Source organism: Agelaius phoeniceus, chromosome 2 (genome assembly GCF_051311805.1).
Source record: "Agelaius phoeniceus isolate bAgePho1 chromosome 2, bAgePho1.hap1, whole genome shotgun sequence".
NCBI classification, from domain to species: domain Eukaryota; kingdom Metazoa; phylum Chordata; class Aves; order Passeriformes; family Icteridae; genus Agelaius; species Agelaius phoeniceus.
Genome location: NC_135266.1, coordinates 16382834 through 16405543, shown reverse-complemented (window position 1 = coordinate 16405543; position 22710 = coordinate 16382834). Strand labels below are relative to the sequence as shown.

At 37.9% G+C, this 22710-nt stretch overlaps 1 protein-coding gene across 4 annotated transcripts in view; it reads left to right on the top strand.

Moving 5' to 3' along the window:
- Positions 1–22710, top strand: part of CDKL5 (cyclin dependent kinase like 5) — a 131078-nt gene that overhangs the window by 37716 nt on the left and 70652 nt on the right. For all 4 annotated transcript variants that reach the window (XM_054628320.2, XM_077172685.1, XM_077172696.1 and 1 more), the window contains exons 2-3: positions 10732–10962; positions 11498–11532. In XM_054628320.2, coding sequence (XP_054484295.2) covers positions 10899–10962; positions 11498–11532 — 99 coding nt within the window. In that variant the 5' untranslated portion in view covers positions 10732–10898. The remainder of the gene's footprint in view (positions 1–10731; positions 10963–11497; positions 11533–22710) is intronic.

Below are 22710 nucleotides of genomic sequence, written 5' to 3'. Positions count from 1 at the left end.
GGAAGACTCAAAGGATAGAAAAACAAATGAAGGATGAAAATTAGGATTATGAGGTTTTTTTATTACCTTTCTTCTGGTAGGTCTGCCAGCATTATTTACTGTTTAGATGTATGTCCTTTTTCTCAGGACCTGTTTTTCAGGTCCTCTTTTGGGTCACTTGCATATCCAGACATGCTTTTGCTGTCATGGGAATCTCTCAAGCAAGAAGCTGTCAGCATAGCAGGAGACACTCTGCTTGCCTTGCCTTTCTCTGTGGGAGAAAGGCCATGGATCTGCCATTTCCTATTTATGTTTCAGTATTTTTCCAGTGATACCTAAGCTTCTAATCTGGATGATTCTTCTCTTTAGATTAAGGTGCAAATAATATCCTTTTACCTTTTATTTATTTTCTGGGGGGTTAGTTCATGCCTTCAGTAGTAAACTCCTTGATTTACTTTAGAGACATTTTTGTCAGATTAATAGTGTGGACAAAAGTACTAGTTAAGCAAAATTCATTGGATATGAATGTTTTACAAGTGTATTAATGATGGTTGATGAAGGTATAGAGCAAGTACAGACTTCATTTGTATTAAGAAAGTTAGTCTGAATGTTTGTACTTTTAATTATGAGGATAGTTTTTGTGTTATGTGGGCTTTAGAATATTTCCCTTTTCTTTCTTTTAACTACAAAGTGGAAACCACTAGGCTGAAATTAAAAAAATAAGTGAAGTAATAGCTCCTCTTTTGAAGTGATAATAGAAGCTGGCATTGAAAAGATATTGCTTATTATTTAAAAAATTAAAATATTACCACATCCTGTTTCCAGAAATGAATCAAATTTTCTCCTAGTTTTTTTTAAGTTTTTTCCTGAGTTTTCTGGTAAGACTTACCTTAAGACTTATATTTTACCACAGCATGCTGTTCATGCAAAGAGCTGTTACCATAGCATGGTTTCAGACAATATCTTAGTTATTTTATAACACCACCAGAGGCCTTCAACATCACAAAAAGTTTCCTCATCAAGGAGCTTAACATGTAATTGAAGACAACACCTAAGAATGCAGCTAACAGTTGAAATAAAGAGGAGAGGAAAAGACATCATCACGACTATGTCTTTACAACTAGGAATCTGTGGGGGGTTGACCTTGGCCATCCACTGTCACCAAAGTCGCTCTGTCTGCTCAGCTCCTCAGAGCATCACGAAGGGCTTGGGTTGGAAGGGACCTCAGTGCCCATCTTGTTCCAACCCCCTCTCCCCAGGGCCTTTTCCATGCTGAACAGCCCCAGCTCTCTCAGCTTGTCTGTAGGAAACATCCTCCAGCTCTCTGACCATCTTTGTGTGTGGCCTCCTCTGTACCTGCTCTGGTATGTTCACGTTTCTCCTGTGCTGAGGACCCCACAGCTGGACACAGCTGCACAGCTGGGGTCTCACGAGGGCAGAGTCCCCTCCTTGACCTGCTGGCTGGGCTGCTTTTGCTGCAGCCCAGTGTGCCTGAGTGCACACTTGTTGGCTCGTACGTAGCTCTTCATCCATCCAAGGAACCCCCATGTCCTTCTCTGCAGGGCTGCTCTCAATGGCTTCTTCTCCCAGCCCTGACCCTTTGCCGCACCTTGTCCTTGGACTTGTAGAACTTCATGAGGTTCTCATGGGCCCGCTCCTCAAGTTTTTCCAGGTCCCTCTGGATGTCATCTTGTCCTTCTGTTGTGTCAGCTGTACCACTCAGCTTCTCTAATCTGTAAGCTTGCTGAGGTGCACTCAATCTCAGTGTCCATGTCAGTAATAAAGGCACTGAAGTGCACTGGACTCAGCACAGAGCCCTGAGGAACACCACTCATCCCCAGCTTCCAATTGGAACATGGAGCCATTGACCACAACTCTCTGGCTGCCTCCCGCCAGCCAATTCCCTACTTGTATTCTTGGCTGGACAGGGGAGAGATAGTATAATGAATATTTATTTTTCTACTGCCTTTGGATGAGATCAGCACATTAAATTTGTGCTTTTGTTTCTTGGTTTTTTTTCCCTCTACTGGAAAATTGCTTGCACATACTGCAAATTGAGTGGGTCACTTTAATACATCTTCCAAAAATGTTTGCAGTAATTTAGCAAACTGAAGTTCCCCTACCTGAAGGTGTTGTAGGTGGCTCAGCATGAGGACATCTGTCCTGATGTCAGCGCTCCACAAGTCAACGCTCTGTTGCTGCACTTTCTCTGCAGTGGATTTGCATTGAACACAAACTTTATTTCAGAGTTTTCAGTTTAATGTTCAGAGTCCTCCCTCAAATTGCCTTTGGTCCATGATAACATTGCTGCTGCTGTTTCTATAGTTAGACATTCCAGAGCACTCTTTTATCCTCTGCTTCAAGGAAGCCTATGTTACTAGGCTGTGATATTAATAACAGTTAACAATTGACAAATAATGTTAATTTAGGAGGAATGTCAGTTGTTGAGGGTTTTTTCTTCTTTATTTGGAATGCGGTTCTTTTTTATTGAACTTCATCTTATTGTGATGGTCATAACCTCTTAATGCAGTCTGAGCCACTTTGGAGATTAGTCTTCTTGACTTGGGTATTAGTTAATTGATTTATTCACCTGTGTAAGTTTAATGTTTTTTTTTTTTCCAACTAGAAAGCGTAGCAAAACTCACCTTGAATTTAAACATAATTAGTGTTCAGTTACTCTGATAATAGACATCTTAAAAAAGCCCCAGCTATGAAGTGTAAAATAAACACATTTAGTACAGTTTTGCACTTTTAGTACTAATCATACTCTGTTCAATTCCTGGCTGGTGAAACTGGAGCAAATACCTTGTAATAGAGTTTCACAAAGTGAAATAGTAGCAATATCTTCCAATTCAGATGAAAATTCATATGGAGAGATGTTTCTATAGGTTTTAATTTCTTTGGGTTTTTTTAATCAATCTGCTTTGAGATTGATGAAATTAGAGAAGAATTGATGGAATTAAAAAGTAAGTCAAACCTGAACAAAATTATTACAAAATCCTCCAGCACTCCCCCACAAAACCCCAATGTACACCATTTGTCCACCACATATTTTAATCACTTGTAATGACTTTAGTGACAGACAACCCCTATGATAAATCTTTCAGTTGTTTCTTTCAATGTGCTCCTGCACATATGCCTGCATACTAATATGAATTTATTCTTGAAATGACCTGTCTTAGGACCATTAGTTGTTGAGTGGCTTCTTTTTGTCTGTTTTTAAAACTTTTGATGGCATTCCTTTCAGGGTTAGCATTGTATAAGGTGGATCATTATTATTTAAATAAAATGTTTCTAATTATTTGCTTGGAAAATGTGTGAAGAAGCAATGATAAATAATTTTATAGTGTAGAATGTAGTGCTGTTCATTTGTATGTATTGTATTTTATTAGTAATTTAGTACTAGGTTTTGGGGGGCTCCCACCTCATACTTTTGTTTGTTCTATGTATTTGGCATGCCCTTTTCAAAGAAAAAGGGATTTCTTGGGTTGGTTTTTTTTTTTTCCTATTTGATAGTGAAGCAGTCATCTGTATTTAATTATATGCTTGAAGATTACAAGAAGAGTAGTCATTGCAGTTGTTCTGATCTGCATTAGAATGCCCACAGAATTTAGTTTTGGCATTTGTTTGCTATTTATAAATACTTTTTATTCACCTTTACTTTTCTGTACTCTTATGAGAAAGATCCATCTCAGCCAAATACAGTGCAGAGAGGAACATCTGACTTTTAGAATGTGAATGGGAGTTATTTTTAGAACAATGAAGACAAAACTGGGTTGGAAGGAGGGGGAAAACTTTGTCAGATTAGCAGAATTTCAGTCTCACAAAATCACCAGCATGCTTTGTGCGTGCACGTATGAAAGATTCAGTGGCTGATCCAGTTAAGAATTCATCAGAGGACTTCTCCTGAAGTGGCCAGCACTTGTGCATGTGTTGTTTTGTCTGCAGGCAGCCTGGCAGTGCAGCAGTGCAGGGCTGGTCGGGGCTGCTGCCCTTGTGCAGGGGAAGCTGGCAGTGCCAGAGGATGCCAGGGACCCGGAGCGTGATGGGCACACTTGGCAGCTCCCTTCTTCCACAGCTGCCCTGCTGAGCTCAGACTTTAGAGCAGACCTCCAGCTGGCTGGCTGCTTCCAACACGTCCCCTTCAAGAGAATATATTGTACTTCTCTTGGACAGGAACACCCTCTGCCCTCGTGCCTTTTTTTTTTTCCTTCTTATTCCTAAGAATGTATCTTTAAACGTTGGAATTAGCTGCAAAGTGAGTCCTGATGTGTAATAGCAGCTTTTTTTTGGTGCTTCTAAAGATGAAAAAGTCTGTAATATTATTTTGTAATATTATATTGAGGATTTAAAGTCCGTGGCAGATTGTCAAAAATAATATGGGACTAAATCATAGGCAACATGACAAATTAATATAGGATATATGACTGGAGACTGTTGTTCTGAAAAGAGAGAAGGAAAGATTAAAATCAAGAACCAACTTCCAAGGAGACCACTACAAATATTGTCAGATAAAAAAAATTAGCTTCTTCCACAGCAAGCTATTCTGTTATAAAATAAAACCTTCTATTATGTAAAAGAAATAAAATAATTCCTTCTCTTTGCCTAAGAATATATCACTAAGCCAAAGTGTGCTTTTACTTCAACTACAAATGTTGGGCACTTGTTTTGGATAGAAATGAAAGTGTAAAGGGTCAGGCACCTTGAGCCAGAAGAAGCTGCAAAGGCTTTGGGTTTCACAGGTTGCTGTTGGGAGTTTTATCCTCTGCACACTGATGATTTTCCTTCAGAGCTGCCACAGGTACAGTGGGGCCCACCCAGCATACGCCAAGACCGGCATCAAGTGCGTAAGAAGCTGTCACACCCACAATAGACTTTCTTGTTAAGGTTCTTGCTGGAGAGCAAGACTAAAATGGAAGCAAAATTGTCTTTCCTGTCCTCCTGTTATGACTCATGGGAGCTGCTTTTGTGCTCAGTGCTTTCATAATCAGTCTGCTTATTTGTCAGTATGGTCTTAGAAGCATCCTGCTAAGCACCCACTCTTTTTGAGTTGGCCACAGCTGTTAGGGAAGATCGTGAATCCTGTGTTTTAACTCGGAGAAGTGAATTTAGTTCATGTATCCAGGATGAGCTGAATTTATTTTTGAATCTGTACTTGGATACAAAAAAAAGAGCACTCATAGAACAAGACAAAGCAAACCAAATCATTATTTCTTCCCTGCCCTTCAAGCTCAGGTTTCCATTAGGAATTTAACCAAACAGGTGTCTTGAATAATTGGGAACTGTTTCACCCTTTTTCTAGTTGTTTGCTTGCTGCAGGATGGGAACTTTATTCAGGTTCTTCCCCCATGCACTCCTGGCCCTGTGGCCATGGAGATCTGTTGCCTTTAGGCCATTCAAATGATGATGCCTTCCATTGATGTATAATCATTCAGATGCATTTGCAGGTTTTGTTGTATCAACAGCTATTAAAAAACCCAAAACCAAAAAACACCAAGCAAATTCTCCAAAAACCAGCAATGGTGAAGTCAGGGTCCAATGCTGATATTAGCAATGTCAAGAAAAGCTTTCTGGAACTGAATTTTAAAATCTGTGAGCCTGTGCAAGGAACCTTGGTGTTTTGCTTTTACATAATTTGTTCAACTTTGACAGCTTTCTAAATTTTGTATTTATTTTCACCAGCTGTTCTTTTCATTCCTAAGTTTTTCTTATGAGCAGAGGAGGATAGATTAAAGTTTTGAGTATGAAAAATGGCTTGCTATAATTGTTAAGTTCTTGTTGATTTTTATCTCTTCAGCTTTATCTTTTTTTCACCTTCCTTGTTGTGGATTTCTTCATATTGTGAAATCTTGATGGCTCTTTCTCCAGAATCTTACCTCATTTAGAAGGTCTACTGTCCCTCCATAAAATGGAAAAATAAAGTGGTACCTTTTTTTCCAAATTATGGAGTGAGATTGGTACAATGTCACTAGGAGTATGATTGGATTATTTTTCCCTGCATTCCTTAAGTCAGAATGTTACTGCTGGCTTCCTCCTTGCAGCTTTTCATGTACTGATTTTTTTTCTTCCTGATCAGTAATTCCTTATAATAAATGTGACACATTCCTCTGGATCAATAAATCCAGAAAAAAAAATCCCACCTATTTTCTTTACCCTGTCACTTGTATTTAGTGCTATAACAATGAGTTGGGTCCTTGTAAATCTAACTAGGGTTTTCCTGGAAAACCTCAATGAATAGAGCTACATGTATATTGGGGAGGAAGAGTAAAGGTGCTGAATGATGCATCATTGCTGACAGAAGTGGTTAATGCTTCTTTCATCCACCTACCTTGTTTGACAGAAGACATGCCAGGGCGTGGATTAATGCATAACCATCAAAGATGGTATGGTATAAGTTCTTTACATTTGTGTAGGGACCTGCTGTTTTGTTAATGCACAGAGGAAAATGTAAATCAGCCTCTAGAAATTCCTAGTTGTGGCCTCGTGGTGGGTAATCATAATAAATAAAAGAGATGAAGTTTACTTCTTGTTTTAGAAGAGCAAGAGGGGTGTATTATCTGCTGGCAAGAAGCTTGTTTAAAAGCTCATGGATGACTTTGAAGTCAGTTAGAAGTTTGTAACTAAGTTCAGCTGGATGCAGATTGCATTCTTTCTGTCATGATAAATGGAATTCATACGTGATTTTCAAGATCTAGATATATAAATTAACCTGTATTTCTAGAACAGTTTTATTTCTCTACCTTTTGTGAAGCCAAACATCTACCTCACATGTTTCACTATTCTCACTAAGTGTATCTACTAAAATCTAACTGTGTAAAAAGTGCTTCTCTCTCCACACAGATACTGATGATTATGAACTAAAGAATAACATTTCTAACCATTGAGGCTTTGGGTTGAGTGGTTAAGTCTGATGCTTTTGGGTGATGCACTAGAATTCTTAATGGTCCTGAAGGGAAAAGGAGTTATGAAAAAGCAGGGGTTTTCCCCACTGCTTTAATTTCAATTCAAATGTTCAGGTACCATAATGCTGTAGCATTCTGTATGCTCATTTTGAAAATGTTTGTATGTTTTCTTGGATTTATAAGCCTTACATGCTATTGCAGAACAGCTACTTTTGTATTAAAGTCTCACACTATTACACTTCTGGATTAAATAAAACTAATTTTTTGATGTTCATCTCATGATGTTTCATTTTGCTGAGTTGGCTCTGTTTTTTGTAGAATATCATGGCAATGTTGAGAGCATCTCAGATCTGTTGGTTTAATTAATAAATTGTTGATGTGCTGTGAATCTGGCTGCCTTAGAAAGGGATATTAGGAGAATGACTTCTATTTCCATACTGAGAGCCTTTGAGAGGTAAATGAGGGCCTTATTTCCACTTCTGCAGGAGTTACTCTAGACAGCGAGCAACTTAGGAAAACAGACCAGTGGCACTCAGTGCAAAGAATGAAATTGTGGCCCCTATTAGGTTTTCCTTGCTATTAGCTGAGGTTTTCCTTGCTATTTCCAGTGTTGAAGTTGAAAGAATCTGGCCTGTCCTCACTAAGTTACAGAATAAAGTAGTTCTTGCTATGGAAAACTTTCTTGAAATTACTTTTTTGTTTAAGCTTCTGTTTTGCTTAAGCTTTTGTTTAAAGCTTAAGTTAAATACTTATAGGTGTTTTTCCTTGTTTTTGTTACTACAGTTACTGACTCTGACATTGGTTAAGACTCTGTGTCATTCATGGAGTTTTGAGTTCATGTTACCAGATTCCCTGCAAGAATCAGTGATTCTCAAAACAATCTTAACAAGGCCAGTGCCTTTTGAAAAACAGAAGAATCCCAAATAGTGGGTACTGCCACTGAAAAAATATTTTAGCAGCTTGATTTTAATCTTTCAGCAGCTTTTGAAGACAAAGAACTCAAATAAGTATATAAATTTTGTCTAGAGATTAAATGGGTCTAACTAGTCTGACTTCACTAATGTTTGAATTGTAGTCCAGTTTGAGGCAAAAGAGTTGGGGCAAAAAGTGTTTGGGTATGAATCCATACTACTGCTGTGTGCCACTAGCCATCTTTCACTAGCTTTCCTTTTAATTTCAAAATTAGTTCTCATAAAGTGTCCTCAGCAGACACAAAGCTGCCTGGAGCCAGTGTAAAAGAGGGACTCACTCGGGTGCAGTTTGCTTTTGGGAGCCCCCCCTGTGTTCCCTGTGTGTCAGTCACTACTCATGATGCACTTTGGGGAGAATCAGGGGAGCTGCTTTGTGTGTTTCTTTGGGCCAGCTGAAGTGTGTCACTAATGGTGAGTGAAAATCACTAAGTGGGTTGGCAGGGTTTTATCTTTAAGGAGTTGCAAATGCTTCTCTAGGTGCCATGAATTCAGGGGTAGCAGGGGATCAGCTTTCTGTGGCTCTTCTGATGAAGTGAAAAGGGAAGATGTGATCAGTGGGGAGAAGATATACAGCATTGAATTTCATAGAATCATAGAATTTTAAGAGTTAGAAGGGACCTTAAATATCATCTTCTCCCAACCCTGCCATGTGCAGGAACACCTCCCACTATTCAGGATGCTCAAGGCCTTACCCAGCCTGGCCTTTAACACTGCTGGGGTTGGGGATCCACGACCTCCCTAGCTGGGGGATTTGAGAAAGGAAGATTAGCTGCTTGCAAGTCTAACCTTTGTTCCCAATAAAAAACTAGAATTCATACTGAATAAATGTGCAGAACTGAAAATAAAATATAGTGGATCACAAGCTGCGGGCCTGTATAGATTTAAGTAGTTTATGAGAAATGTAGAAATTATGAATGAGGGACAAAGGAAACTGCGTCTTAATTTCTTCTTGAGCTTTTGGTACTTTATCTCATAAGTTTCTTTACTGTTTCACCATATATCTAGGAAGTATTGTGCACACTGTTAGGCAGAATGAGAGTGTACTGTGATAACATTAGCTGATAAGTAATCAATTTATCACAAACTAATTTCTGGTAGGACTTGTCAGTGAAAAATGTTGGGAACTGAAGTAACAGATTTGGTGATGTTACTGAATAGTGCTGATAGAAAACAATATATATTTTCTGACTTTTCCTTTCTTTCTGGCAAGTAGTTTTGCTGCTCTGAGTTTGGCTGACCAGTTTTGTTGTGTCTCACTTGTGTTACAGTGGCATCAATGGTTGTTTCAAGGTCTCCGTGGCAGTATTTCTGTCACTCAGCTGCAGCATGGGGACAGCCAGCTGCACCCTGTGCCTGGCACCAGCCTGTCTCAGCAGAAAGCTGAAGCAGCTCAGTGTGGGCTCTGTTCTCTTGTTGATGGGTGCAGCTGAGCAGATGCTCCTGTTTTTCCAGGACCTCATTTTTTTTTTAAGTTCGTTAGTGTAACCAGAAAGTCTGGACAAACAGCAAAAAGGCTTTTGTGAGGAGATGCCAAATGAAATAGGAGGAGAACATATGGAAGGGAAAGGAAGGAGTATTTTGTACAATTCACCAGTGAAGAAAAAAATATATTAATTAAACCAGTAATTAATTAATAAAGGACTGGACAGCTTTTTCTAAAAAACAAAAGCAAACCAGAAAACCCTAACTATCCCTTTAATTTGGAACTTGCTGCTTTATTTTCAAATCACTGTGGTTGATCAACTCTGGAGTTGCTTCTAAACTAACAACCCCTCCCCACATGATCTGCCTGTGTCTTGCTGAAGCAAATGTCTTTGTGATTCCTCTCCACCCTTGGGCTGTCCTTTTGTTGTGTATGACCATGTCAAAACTGGGCTTTTGGCCAGCACCCCTGGCTTCCAGTGACATCCCATTTGTGTGAGCTGAACCCAGCATTATTGGGTCACACTCACCCATTACACATAACTTAATTAAATGTATTCACTTCCATCCTGTTCTTCATGAGTAGTTCTGTCCTTGAATCACTGAATTGTGAAGATGGTGTATTTCCAATTCGTGGTGAAAGCAATTGAGGGTTTTTCTTTCCCCATTTTTGAATGTTGGATATATACCTTTAAATTAAGGGAGCAAATGCAGTGTGAATTAGTAAAATCAAACTTCTGATAGGATAGCAGAGAAGTGGTAAGCTGTAAACAGCCAAAAAACTTTGTTCTTTACCCTATGTATAGTTGCTTAATTTGAAAAATTGCTTCAATGTTTGGGAAACATGGAAAAAAACCCTTTGAAGACATTCTCTTTCCTGAATTATTCCTTAAATAAGCTGATAATGGAAATAATTTTAAAATCTCATTCCTAGTCAGTCTAGCAAATTAATTTCCTTTCATTTTTTTCTTAATAATCACAGAAAATAGTAGTAGAAAGCTATTTTCTCCTGTAGAGTGTTCTTTCTCCCATTTCCTTTTTATCATTACAGTGGACAAATGAGAAAATAACTAAACAAAATTTGTTTCTGTACCTAGCTAACATACACCAAGCAGACCATAAATAATTACAAGCTTATTTTTGCTTACTGAGGTAGTTCCTGACAACATTTTTGTTTGCCTCGGTTCTGTAGAAAATTACTTTATGCCAGTTAGTTATTATTGTAATAGACATCCTGTGTATGGGATTACAAGGCCAGCTGCTGTGTCAGATGCATGGTGTCAATGGATTCTGTCCATTATAGCTGCTGCTAAGCTCTCCTGATCATCAAATGTAGAAGTAAATTAATTCTCTGTTAAAATTGTTAGACTATATTGGTGTAATGTCTGTGTACCATTGCTTTCTCATACTGAAATAAATCAAAGTACTAATTATGTTATTTTCTGTTCTTTCCCCAGGAAGCTATTGATTGCCTAGAAATTAAAAGGGGGTGTGAGAAGTCTGATTGATCAAGGTGGAAGTTTTTTTTCCCAAGAGCCTTTTCAGAACTGCCTTTTGCAAAATCTTCAGAGGGTCCCATTTGTGCCATGTTTTGTGGCTCTCACCGTAAGAGGAATTTGTCTTGATGAAGATTCCTAACATTGGTAATGTGATGAATAAATTTGAGATCCTTGGGGTTGTAGGTGAAGGTAAGTAGTATCTTAATAGAAGGTTAATTAGAATTTTGTAGATTTGACTTAGATGATAATAAGTTACCAACTGCAAGATTTTTCTTGTATGTGTTAATTTAGGTTTATTACATAGCTTCTGCTAATTTCCTTGTCAGATGGATGAAGGAGTTTGGAAGCTGAAAGGAAGGGAAGAGAAACAGAACAGTTTTGTGGGGGCTTGGGGTTTTTTGTGGTTTTGGTTTTTTTTCCTTTTAAAAGTTTAATGTATTGATTTGTCATTAGTGGTACTAGAGAGATGCAAGTTATCAAACTTACCTACAAGCATATTTTTTAAAAATAATTTCAGTGTTTTAAAATCCATTTACTTTTGAGCAATTTTTATGGAATTGTTTCAGTGTACAGAGATTTAGTACCTATGTATGTAAGTTCTGAATAATAATACTGGGAACAATGTTACTTCTGTAGTTAGGGGGTTGCTGAACACTGTTTTATCTTGCCACTTTAAATTTTTTTCTGCTTTGAGATGATTTATCTCTCATCTTCTCTGTTTCAGGAGCCTATGGCGTTGTACTTAAATGCAGACACAAGGTAAGTGAATTACTTTCAGCTCAGAGGGAAATGTTGGTGTTTGAGTGAAGCAGTGACTTTTGATGAGAGCTAACATGTTAATATGTATGAGACATGGCATCTGGGGTCGACTTTCCCTTGCAGAAAGTTACTTAAGGCAATAGTAATTGCAAGTTTCAGGGGAAATGGCTATATCTAGTACCAGATCTCAATTTTTTGTGTTTAATATTTCTCTGAAATATTACTAATATTTAATTGATTTCAACTTAGAGAGTTTTAAAGAAAATATATCAAAAACATTTTGGAGCACAGTTTATGCTCAAACAGTCTTAATTAGAATGCCAAACTATTTGCCAGATACTGCTGTAGAAGCACTTGGCTGTCTTGGAAGGGGCAGGGGAGACAAAGGGGACTCCATGATTGATTTTGACATCTGTAGGATAATCAAATAGCAGTGAAAAAGCAGTGACTTTTTTGGTTGTTGATTTTAATTTGGAAAAGGAAGAAGTTAAGAAGGAAAGAAAAACCACTGTTTGATACAAAAATGAAGTCTGGCAACCTGTCTACACTGTTTTAACTAGTGTGTAAGTTGGATGCATCTGAACTTGCTGCTCATCAACACAGAGCTGACACAAACTACTTTGCTGTCTTTGAAGCTGCAGTGTTTAAGGCTGCATTTAACAAAATAACTTCTCTGAAGCAAAACATTTCAGAATCACAGAATCATAGTGATCCAGGAATATATACAAGTCTTTTTATGTAGTTCATACCTTTTTTCTAGAAAAAGTTAGGACTGTGCAGAGGGTTTATGTTCCTGTGGTGGCTTTTAGGGTGTACACAGAAGGGCTCTTGCACACAGTGTATGGTTCTATCTGGTGTGTCTTACACTGTTGTACTAACTAAAAAATGGAAAAAAAAATGGAACTTAAGATACTCTCCAGCTGAAGCCTTGTTGGGCTTGGGGATGTATAACAGTCAAAAGAATGACTTAGGTAAGATGGATCTTTTTAGATATTTATGGTATGAAAATTCAGGGTGAGTAGTTTGAGAACACCGGGGTAGTGATGATGGAGTTTTTACGAGGCATCTCTGTTCTTTGTGGAAAGTAACCTCACCCAGACTCAATAAGTTTCTCAGATTTCCTGCATTGCTGAGTGAAATTTAAGCTGTGCATGTCTATTCACGCTCATGCAGAAGAGTTCAGTACTCTAGAAGTATGGTGTATTGGCAGGGTAAGCTGTTGTCCAGGTTCCTATGAGAATACCTTGCAGCACACCAGATATCTAGAAAGGAAAGTCTTTCCTTTAGCACAGAGAAATGTTCCAACAGCCTGTGTAAGACTGCTGCCTTCCTTGAGAGCATCTAATTTTCTAGCAGTCACACCATTTTGTTCTACAGCTTTGTCTTGATGGAAACAGCTGTGCTAAATGTTTAAAACAAAGTGGTATTGCTTTAAGCTTCTAGCAGGTGGGTTTACTATGACCTAGGGTTTCCAGTTTTTGGAGATCTAAAGAAAAAGGTGAGGCATGTTGCTGTTTTCATCTGACTGATTTATGATTCTCACTTAAAATGAGCTGCACTGAGCTTCTGAGAGCACGAGTTTAGAAGCTGTCTGTTTTACCAAAAAAAGAGTAACTGTGTAAAAGTTAAATGCTGGCTATTCCTACTTGAATGGGAATACAAAGGTGAAATACACTTTCATACAGTATTAACAGACTTACCTGGAAATGCAAGGATGTATGGTTTGGGGGTTTTTGTTGTGTTTTGGGGGGTTTTGGTGTTTTGTGGTGATTTTTTTTGTTGTTGTTGTTGTTTTTGTTTTGTTTTGGTTTTGGTGGGTTTTTTGTTTGTTTTGCATTGTTTGGTTTTTTGTTGTTGTTGTTGTATTTGCTTTTTGGGTTTTTTTTTTAATTTTTTACTGTTTGGCTGCTGGTGGACATACTTTTGAATATAGAAGTATTTATAGTAATGTTTATAAATAGTGGTAATTTGCCAGGATCAAATTCCCACCTATTTTAAGTCAATATATCTCCAGTGTATTGTTGAGAGGGTAAATTTTCTGTGAAATGAGGAGCCAGCCCTTAATTGCAGCAATTTTCCAACATATAATCCACTAGTGCTTCACTAAATATATAGCTTTTTACCTCAGTGCATTTCAGTGGCATATGTATATAGATTTAAGTAGGAGAGAATGGCATCAGGAACAAATACCTTGTCATTATTAGATGTGTTTTTCCTTTGGTAAAAGAACATTACCAGAAAAGCTAAACTAGGTCCTCTAGAATGACTGTATTTACATTATTATACAGACTGTTTTTATCCCAAATCCTTCATTGCTAATTGTGGTTTGTGCATAAAGATTACTTGTTTATCTGAGGGGTTTTTTCTGATGCTAAGCTAATGCAAGTAATGTTGAAAAAAAGCAGAGATGATGCTCTGAAAAGCTTTTTCCTATTTTTTCATTTAGTCAGAGGATGTTTCCCGAGGAAATACACTGAAGTGCCTTGTGTTTAAAAATACTGGAAATACATTTGATAGTTACAAACTATTTTAAAAGGCTGTCTTGGCTTGTTTGTATTTGGCTGTTTTCTGGAAAGAGAAGCCACTTGAACACTTCAGTAGTGTCAGAGATCATGCCTGAGGAAAAGAATCTTTGCTAATGTTTAGGACTTGTCAAATGCTTGCCCTTTAAATAAAACTAATATTCCTTTTACTTTACAAAGTGGTCTTCCTGCTTCATGCAGAGTTGTTGGGCAGTAGTATGATAGGAAGGTGCTGTGGTACAGCCATAGGTCTCCAAAGATGGGCACATGGAGAAAGAAGCCTAGAGAAAAAATTAAGCCAAAAGCCAGTGTGAAAAGGAAACGTTGCACTGTGAGATAATAAATTGTGTTTATAGGAGGAACACTGGCAATTGCAGCTGCAAGTAGAGTTTATAGAAATGAGGTAAATCCTTAGATGCCTGAGGGAAGTGGAGAAGATGATGATGATGCTTGAACAGGGTTGTTTCTCAGGATGAGGCAGAGCTCACCACAAGCCAGGCTGGAGAGGAAGGCAGGTTCATCTAAGCAGGCAGTCAGACCATGAGAGGCACTTGGACAAGGCTCTCAGGCAAATGCTCTGATTCTTGGGGTGTCATGTGCAGGCCCAGGAGCTGGACTTGGGTGATTCTTGTGAGTCCCTTCCAACTCAGGACATTCTATACACATATATTTGTATGTATAAATTGATGGTGGTTTTTTAGGTTAGCCAGGTGTGCAGGAAGGTGTGTGGTGATGCAGTTTCTCTAAAAGCATAGCTGAAATGGATGAAATCTCCTTGACTTCTCCTTCTCTTGCAGTGTGCTGTGTGTTACCAAAGGTCTGGAGCCTGAGGGTAAACAGTTTAATGATTTGGAAGTTTGGTGCCAGTTGTTCTTATAAGTCCAACATCTCCTGCCTAATGAGATGGGTTTTTTGTCTTTTATTTTAGGAATGTGTCTGGTTTTGGTGGTTCTTAATAGCATGAGGCATTTTTAGACCTTTTTCTTTGAGATAAACACCACTCAGTTCCCATATTAAAAAGAAACAAAAAGAAATGTTAGTTAGAATTATTTGGCACTTCAGTGCATTGAAGAATAATGAAGAATAACCTCTGGAATAGGTTTAATACTTTGAGACAATGTCTTCTTAGCCTAATATTTAATTTTGCCTTATTTGAGCCTTTTGTAATACTCTTGCATTGTGTTCTGGTAAGTTGTTTGTCTGCCTCAGAATACATTAAAGAAATATTTGCTGATCCCTTGAAGAAAGGCACAGTTTACTCATTAGAAAATAAAGTGAATATGCATATGTAGCAGAATCATTACATTTCTTTTGAGTATCTCAGCCTCTTTCATGTATTTTATTACTAGAATCCCTATGGACCAGCAGGGTCATGGTTTTCTTAGTTTTCCCTTTGAAAACATTTTTTTTTTAATGTTTCTACAGGTAATCCACCTCTTCACACTCCACACTATTTGTTTGTGTTTGAGCAGAGTCAGGAATTCCCCTTTCACCAATGCTGGCCAACTTGAGAAAATTTTCCCATGGCCATCACTGTGCTTAGAGGAGGTAATTCTTGTAGAACAACCACCTCTCATAGGCTCCTTTGCTCTTCAGGGCTGTCTCCAAGCAGATCCTAGAACAAGGTGAAATCTGGTCTTTTGAAAGTCTAGGGTTGTATTTCTATTGTCCCTCTCTCCTAATTATTTCAGAATCTTAAATTCCACTGTAATTGGTGGGGATGCTGGTCTGCTGTAATACCCATAAGAAAGGAGCACAGGCTCTGTAAATTGTAATTTAAAGTGTGTCAGTGAGTATTAACTTCACTATAATAAAGTAAAAATGGAACAGGTGATCTTACGTCCCTTCAGATTCTGGGAATCTTCAGTTGAGCAGCATCAAAATGGCCTCTGATCAGAGGGCAGCAGTCTGTGAAGACCAGTCTGTAAGAAGAGTTTCTTCACTATTTTCATTATTCAAGCTATTGCAGAATTCTTTTAAAAGAAAACTCCTGAGCAATTCTATTGTCAAACAGAAAGATGTACTCAGGAGAACTTCTGGCTACATCCCTGGATAAAGGCAAGGCCACGCAGGGTATGTAGCTCATAAGGTGGGTGGGAGCTGCTTGCAGGCTCCTCTGCTACAGTGACCTGGCTGAGTTTGTCCTGCAGTCCAGGCAGCTGAGCCTGAGCCAGCTCAGCTGAGCTCTGATGTGCATCACTAATTCCTCCTTGTACAGTGGTCTTTGTCAGGGTGCACACACAATGTGATAACCCTGAGGTTATCATCAGCCTTCATGTTCCTGTTGGTTCATTGATCAGTGTCAAGCAATTGCCTTCTCTGTTTTCCAAAAATCTGATTGTCTCCATCATGCTGTATTACCCTAGTATTACCCTAGCAGCAAATGTTGGAATACTCTAAGTCCTCTGTGAAAACTGGACCTTATTGTAAGGCTTCCCTTAAAAAGGCTTTATCTATTTTGCTCTCTTCATAAGGTGCTTTGAAGCAGGTGTTCCCCCTAATGTAACCTGTGTTGTTCTGTCTTCCAACCCTTGTGCAAGAGCTTTTGACTTTTGTCTTAGCTATTTGAAAGCAAATGTGCATGTATTCAAGCCCCCTTCTCATCTGCAAGGACATCCTTGCCTTTGTAGGATATTTAATAGAAGATGGGCTGTGTCTGTTGTGGCAGAGCTCTGGTCACAAATGCTATTGCACTACATTTTCTGTACCCCTAAAGAGTGGTGCCATCATCTAGGATGACAGGTAGTTCAGAGAATGCATGTTTGTGCACTGATTCCTAGTTCCTCCTGGTCTTTCCTGGTGCGTATACGTAAAATTTCTGAGTGATCTGGTCATGCTGCTTTAATAGAGCAAATGAGAACATTTGGGTTTTGTCTAATATTGTCATAAAAGCAGAGTTCTGAATTTTCCTGGTGGATGTTAGAATCCCTTTTCCAGCTCTTGTGTCTGCTGATGTTATTAATACCTTCACACTTCAAATCTGCTAACCGTTTTTATGTTGTTGAGTTCCCCATCAGTGTTAAAAGGTAAGTGTACTTGTTTGTCAAAGTTGTAGGTTTTTTCAGTGTGTTGTATTTTTTCATGTATTTCTTTAGATTTGGCTCTCAAGGTTCCTCAGCTCCCCAGCATGTGTTAAGTCAAGTACTTGGACTGAAGAATACAGTCATTGCAGTTTAACTTTTATGGTATAATGTTTTGTACTGAAATGGGTACAGCTCTTTTTTATCTTACTTTGGATGTGACTGATTTGACAGTAGTTCCTGTTTGGTTGATTGAGAGATTAAATGATGAGTAAATGAAAAATCTGAGTTCTCAAAATGAGACCAGATTGCTGCCTGTGTTTTTCCCCTCATCCTCAAGTTTTATGCTTATTTTTTTGTATGTAACTAAAAGCAATATGCTAATTTTCTCAATTAATCAAATTTGGTTTGTCTTTGTGGCAAGATTTTTGGTTTTAATTGTTGCCAGGGTAAAATCTGTGTGCAGCATACTGTTTTCTTTCAGTAATGGCAGCTTACCTATGGAAGATTATTCCATTAATGTTTGGGCTAAAACATCATATCGCTGGTGGTTTTTTGTGCCAAAACTTGTGTGAAACACATACAATGAATATGAGACTTTCTGGACCTTCTGGATAAATAGAGGTTGCCAGTAGTAAATGTTTGCAGTAGTCAGAGTTGAGATCTGTCCTAAGTATTATGTAAGGAAAACAGAGCTATTAGGCAAGTGATAGTACTGAGAGTCATAGTAACTCTTTAATAACCACTTGCTTCAGCATCACTATGTGACAGTGAATTACCTTTTGCATTCCTTACAGAATTCTGGTGTGAAATGTTAGATATAGAGTATTTTTGGTGGACTTCTAAACTCTACTTCTATGGCATTTCCTTGAGTGCAGCAGTGAGAGGCAAGCTTGATTAGTGCTGATTCACTTCAGGCATTGCTTCCTAAACATGTAGGAGACATACAATGAACATCTGTAACTGCTTCCTATGCAGGGAAGATGGGAATATGCTATTGGCAGTTTATATAGCTTTCATTTTTCATTGATGTATTGTGACATTTGTCTTTGCCTGAACCTCTTCCAAAGTCCTCTCAGTCCCCTGTGGCAGGGGGAAACAGACAATTAGATAGTATTATATCAATGTGGTTTTAAATAGGATTGATGTCAATAAAGTGCTGATTTACATTCAAGGAAGTGGAAGATTCATGTGTGTACTGTTAGTGCTCCAAAGATCAGATAGTTATACAGAATGGAACATAGAAACTGAACTTATTGAGTTCCCACAGCTTGAGCAGACCACTACTAATTCAATCTCCCCTCTCACTCCCAAGGGGGGCTATAACATTCTCTTTATCACAATAGTGCTGCCTTTTATTTCTTTTCCTTAAAATCTTATTCCCAAGTCTCTCTCATTCTTCAATTATTTTTAAAGAGTTTTTTCATAATACATTTCTTAATAAAAACCATTAAAGCACTAATTTTGAGGAAACTATCAGATTCTAAAATGACTAATCCACACTACTGAAAACAAAAATAAATCTTTGGTCTTGTGCTAATTTTCCCAAAGTCTCATTCCTGGGACTAACTGAAGTAAGCATTTGGGTTCACACTTGCAAGGCTATGTACGATGAGGGGATGAAGTAAGATAGTTCTAGATAATTTTTTCATTTATTTTATTGTTTTCTGTCTGTTGCTTCTGCTATGTGTTGCTAAGATATGCTCTGTTTCAGAGTTTTATTTAATTTGATCGTATATAAACCCTTGCTATCTTTATCAGTCACATACAATGATTTCTTTAAGAGGGCCTGACCAGGGTTCAACAATGTGGGCCTGAATGCATTTTTAAGTTCATTAAATTACCAGAGGGAATGGTAAGGGAGGTTTAGGTTGGATATCAGAAAAAAGTTCCTCACCCAGAGGTTGGAACAGGCTCCCCAGGGAGGTGGTCACAGCATTAAGCCTGACAGAGTTCCACAGGTATTTGGACAATACTCTCAGGAACATGGTGTGATTCCTGGGGTGTCCTGTGCATGGCCAGGAGTTGGACTCCAGGATCCTTGTAGGTCATTTCTAGCTAAGGATATTCAATGATTTTGTGAAATTTAATGTTTTTTATTAATAACATCAGCCACTTTGTAGCCATATCAATGGAATGATGCTGCTTTGATGTCTACAGTTGTGCTGTGTTGTTTCCCTTTGAGTCTTTTCTGACAATCCAGACTGGTGTTGGAAAGTTCCCTTGTAGGATACTCCATTCCCTTACCTCCTCCTTTGTGCTTGTCATGTTATGAACCCTGGATGGTATTCACTACTATAAATTCTCATTCCATCCCTCCTTTGCTCCCCACGACTAGTATCTAGAAATGGAAGGTGCAGGGCAAAGATAAGAGACAGAGCTTTCAGAGGGGAGAAATTAATTTGCTATGGATGGAGATACTAAATTTTTTTTTTCTTTTCAGATGTGTTCAGTTTAAAGTACAGTGTGAGGGTGTTTGCTCTCAGTACCACAAATTAGGATGGCTTAGGTTGGCTTGTCCATTAGAACATTTCATGCAGTACAAAGCTGGGGTGCAGAGATACCTGATGCTGCAGAAGAACTTCAAAACAAGGGTAAGGGAGGGAAACAGGGAATCACTCTTGTACTTTAGTAATGGAGGTAGGTGAAAGAAGCATAGAAGCCTGAGTTAAAAATAACAAGAGTGATTCATCTTGCTTTGGAAGGATATATAAAATGTATTACTGATGGTTTTCAATTTAAATTAAGTCAAAGACAAGCAATTTGTTGCAGTCACACAACACAAATACTCAGATCAGTATTTTAATCAGACAGTTTCTTCCAGTTGGTCACACTAAGGGCTCTGGATAAACCGGACATATTTTGCCCTTCTTCCTTTGTTTCTTAAACTATATGTATTTCTGATACTATTTTACATAATCTTTTATATGAATTATTGCTGTGGCTACTGGTGTTGCTAAGTGAAAGGTTACTGCTTATGCCACAAGTAAGAACTTTGCTTGGAAGATTGCCAGTCAATAAACAAGCCCCCTAGTAGTTGCTGCAAAATCCATCTGCAAAGGGATTATATATCATTACACTTGTAATAATAGAGGAATCATATTCAGACCTGCAGCAGTGTGTTCTGTGGCTGCCCTTAATGGCTCTTAATTGCAAACAGCTTGTAGAGCTGTATCTCATTTCAAGGTCCTTGTAAGTGAAAACTTGCTTTTAAGTGTGGATGTGATGAGCACCCAAAGCAAGGCTATCCATACAAATAATTTTTTTCTTGCAATAAGTTGAAAATTTTATGCTGATAATTGAAGTTTAGGAACACGAACACAGTATTTCTTAGAAGCAGTAGCAGAAGAAATTTAAATGGATGAGTTTTAGAGACCTTATGTAGGGTTTTGGATCATTAGGAAAGTAGCGGTGCAAGCGAGGGAATTTATAGTTAATGCACATTATTATATGGGAGAGGGAACAGCATATGGCTAATTATAGGACTACATCTGTAGTAGTATGAACTTGGTTGAATATTGGATTACAATCTGGTCTTGTCATCAAATTGCAAATTACTGTGTAGCATAATTGATGCAAACAAAATGGTATTTCTAAATTTTAGGCTAATTGTTTTCCTGTGAGGGATTCTTGTGGAGTTTTTAAACTTTTCTAAGACATATGAGCAGCTCTAAGAGCACTAGGTTAATAATTGATTTCTGGACACACTGTATTTAAACAAAGGCCACTAGGAGCATAACTCAGTGTTTCAGAAGATCATTCATGTGGATTATTAAATGTACCATGGTAAAAACGGGTCTGGATATTTGTCTGGCTTTCAAAATTATTTGTATCAACCAAGTTGATCTAAAATTTAAATACACTAAGGTGTCTTGAATATGCCATTCACATTACCTTATTTTCCTAATTTTTTTTGTGAATTTAAAGTCCTCTTTTCTAAAACTCAGGAGTCCTGAAAAATTAGCTTTGACACTGTAGGTAAAACATTCACAATAACAGAGAAAACTTTCCTATAATCTCCTTTTTTTCTGAGAACTGTAGGCTCTTCTTGGCACTGTGTTTTTTTATCAGTAAAGATTACAGTGTGTTTTTAAATAATAAGTTGTCTCTCTGAATGTCCTGGTTAAAGCAATTTATATTTCCTTGATTACTCACTTCTGTGTAATTCCTAACTCATGGAATACCCTCCTAATATATATATATATATATATATATATATAAAACCCTTTTTATTATTTTTGAATAAAAATTGTTGGATTTTTTAACTTCTTTTCAAGTATAGTGGTATTTACTTCTCATTCAAAGCCTGGATAACAATAAATGGGGAAAAAGGAAAGTGGTTTCCTTTTATACCATTACAGCTGTTAAAATTTGTACAAACTTGTAAGTTCTTGTGCAGAGGACCTAATAATTTTATTTTTAATGTGTGGTTTGATCATAGCTAAAAGCCTAAGTAAAGGACTAGACAAACCTCACATCAGAGTGTGGTGATCAAGAAATTCTGGATACAGTGGGAAGGCAGGCTGAGCTCTTGAAGAGGGACCACATTTGCTAAGACTGCTTTCTGCTCTTTTTTGCACCAACAGCAGTTGTTAAATGTTTGCAGAGAACTGGAGTCATTCTTTATGAGATCTGTGCCTTATACACATATTGCAATTCTGAAACTCTTCAAAAGACATACTTCTTTTTGCTGTGTGTAGCTGCACCTGCACCTGGACAATAAAGCTCAATGAGTCTGCTGCTTGCTTTTTTTCAAGAATAGTCCAATTGCATGCTAGCTTTTCATTTTCTAAAGTATATCTATTTATGCTTTTCTTATTTAAGATAAAAACTAAAACATTGTCTGGATTTATAAACTATTAGCATTTTTATTGTCCCTGATTAATTTTTGTTTACATTGCTAAATTAGATCAATCTTTATGCAAGTCCCTTTTAAGCCCTAACACCGTAGAACATAATGGCTTTACTTTGCTCATTATGAGAAATCACACACTTTATGCAATTTTATTTTCACTTTTTCAGACGTGTAGAAAAGTGAGGATTTGTTTCTGAACAGAACAGGTAACTCTTTTTTGGAAACAGATACTAGCATTGCTCTCCAACTTATAGTTGCTTGCACCTTAAAAGCTTTGATAAGGCATTGATAAGGCATCTTCTGTTTCTTCCTCAAGACTAATTTCTGTACAGTACGGGGTGTACAAAGATAGGTGTAATGAAGTTCAGTGTCAGTCTTGCATAAAGGGAATGTTTGCAGATCTTCAAGTGAAATGCTTGTACTCATGGATGCCCATTTCTTCATGGTTTCGTTCACTTGTACCCTTGTACCCACACGCTTAGAAGTATAAAGGGACGTGTGTGCTCGAGAGAGGTGTCTGATTTGGGTAGTATCTCCAGCATGCAGGATGGAGGACAAGGGTAAGGAGCTCTCATGTCCCCACTTTATCTCTGAAGTTCCTCTGGGTGGTGATGAAAAACAAGTTCTTACATCTTTTGTGTATATATAATGTTTAGATGTTGTCTGTTGTTATGGGATAGTCCTTTGCTTCAATCTTGCTTTCTTGAACTTCCATGGGTCTGTTTTCTGCTTTTGCTTGTTTGGAGTTTGTCTTTGAAAAATATGTTCATAATCCTTGATG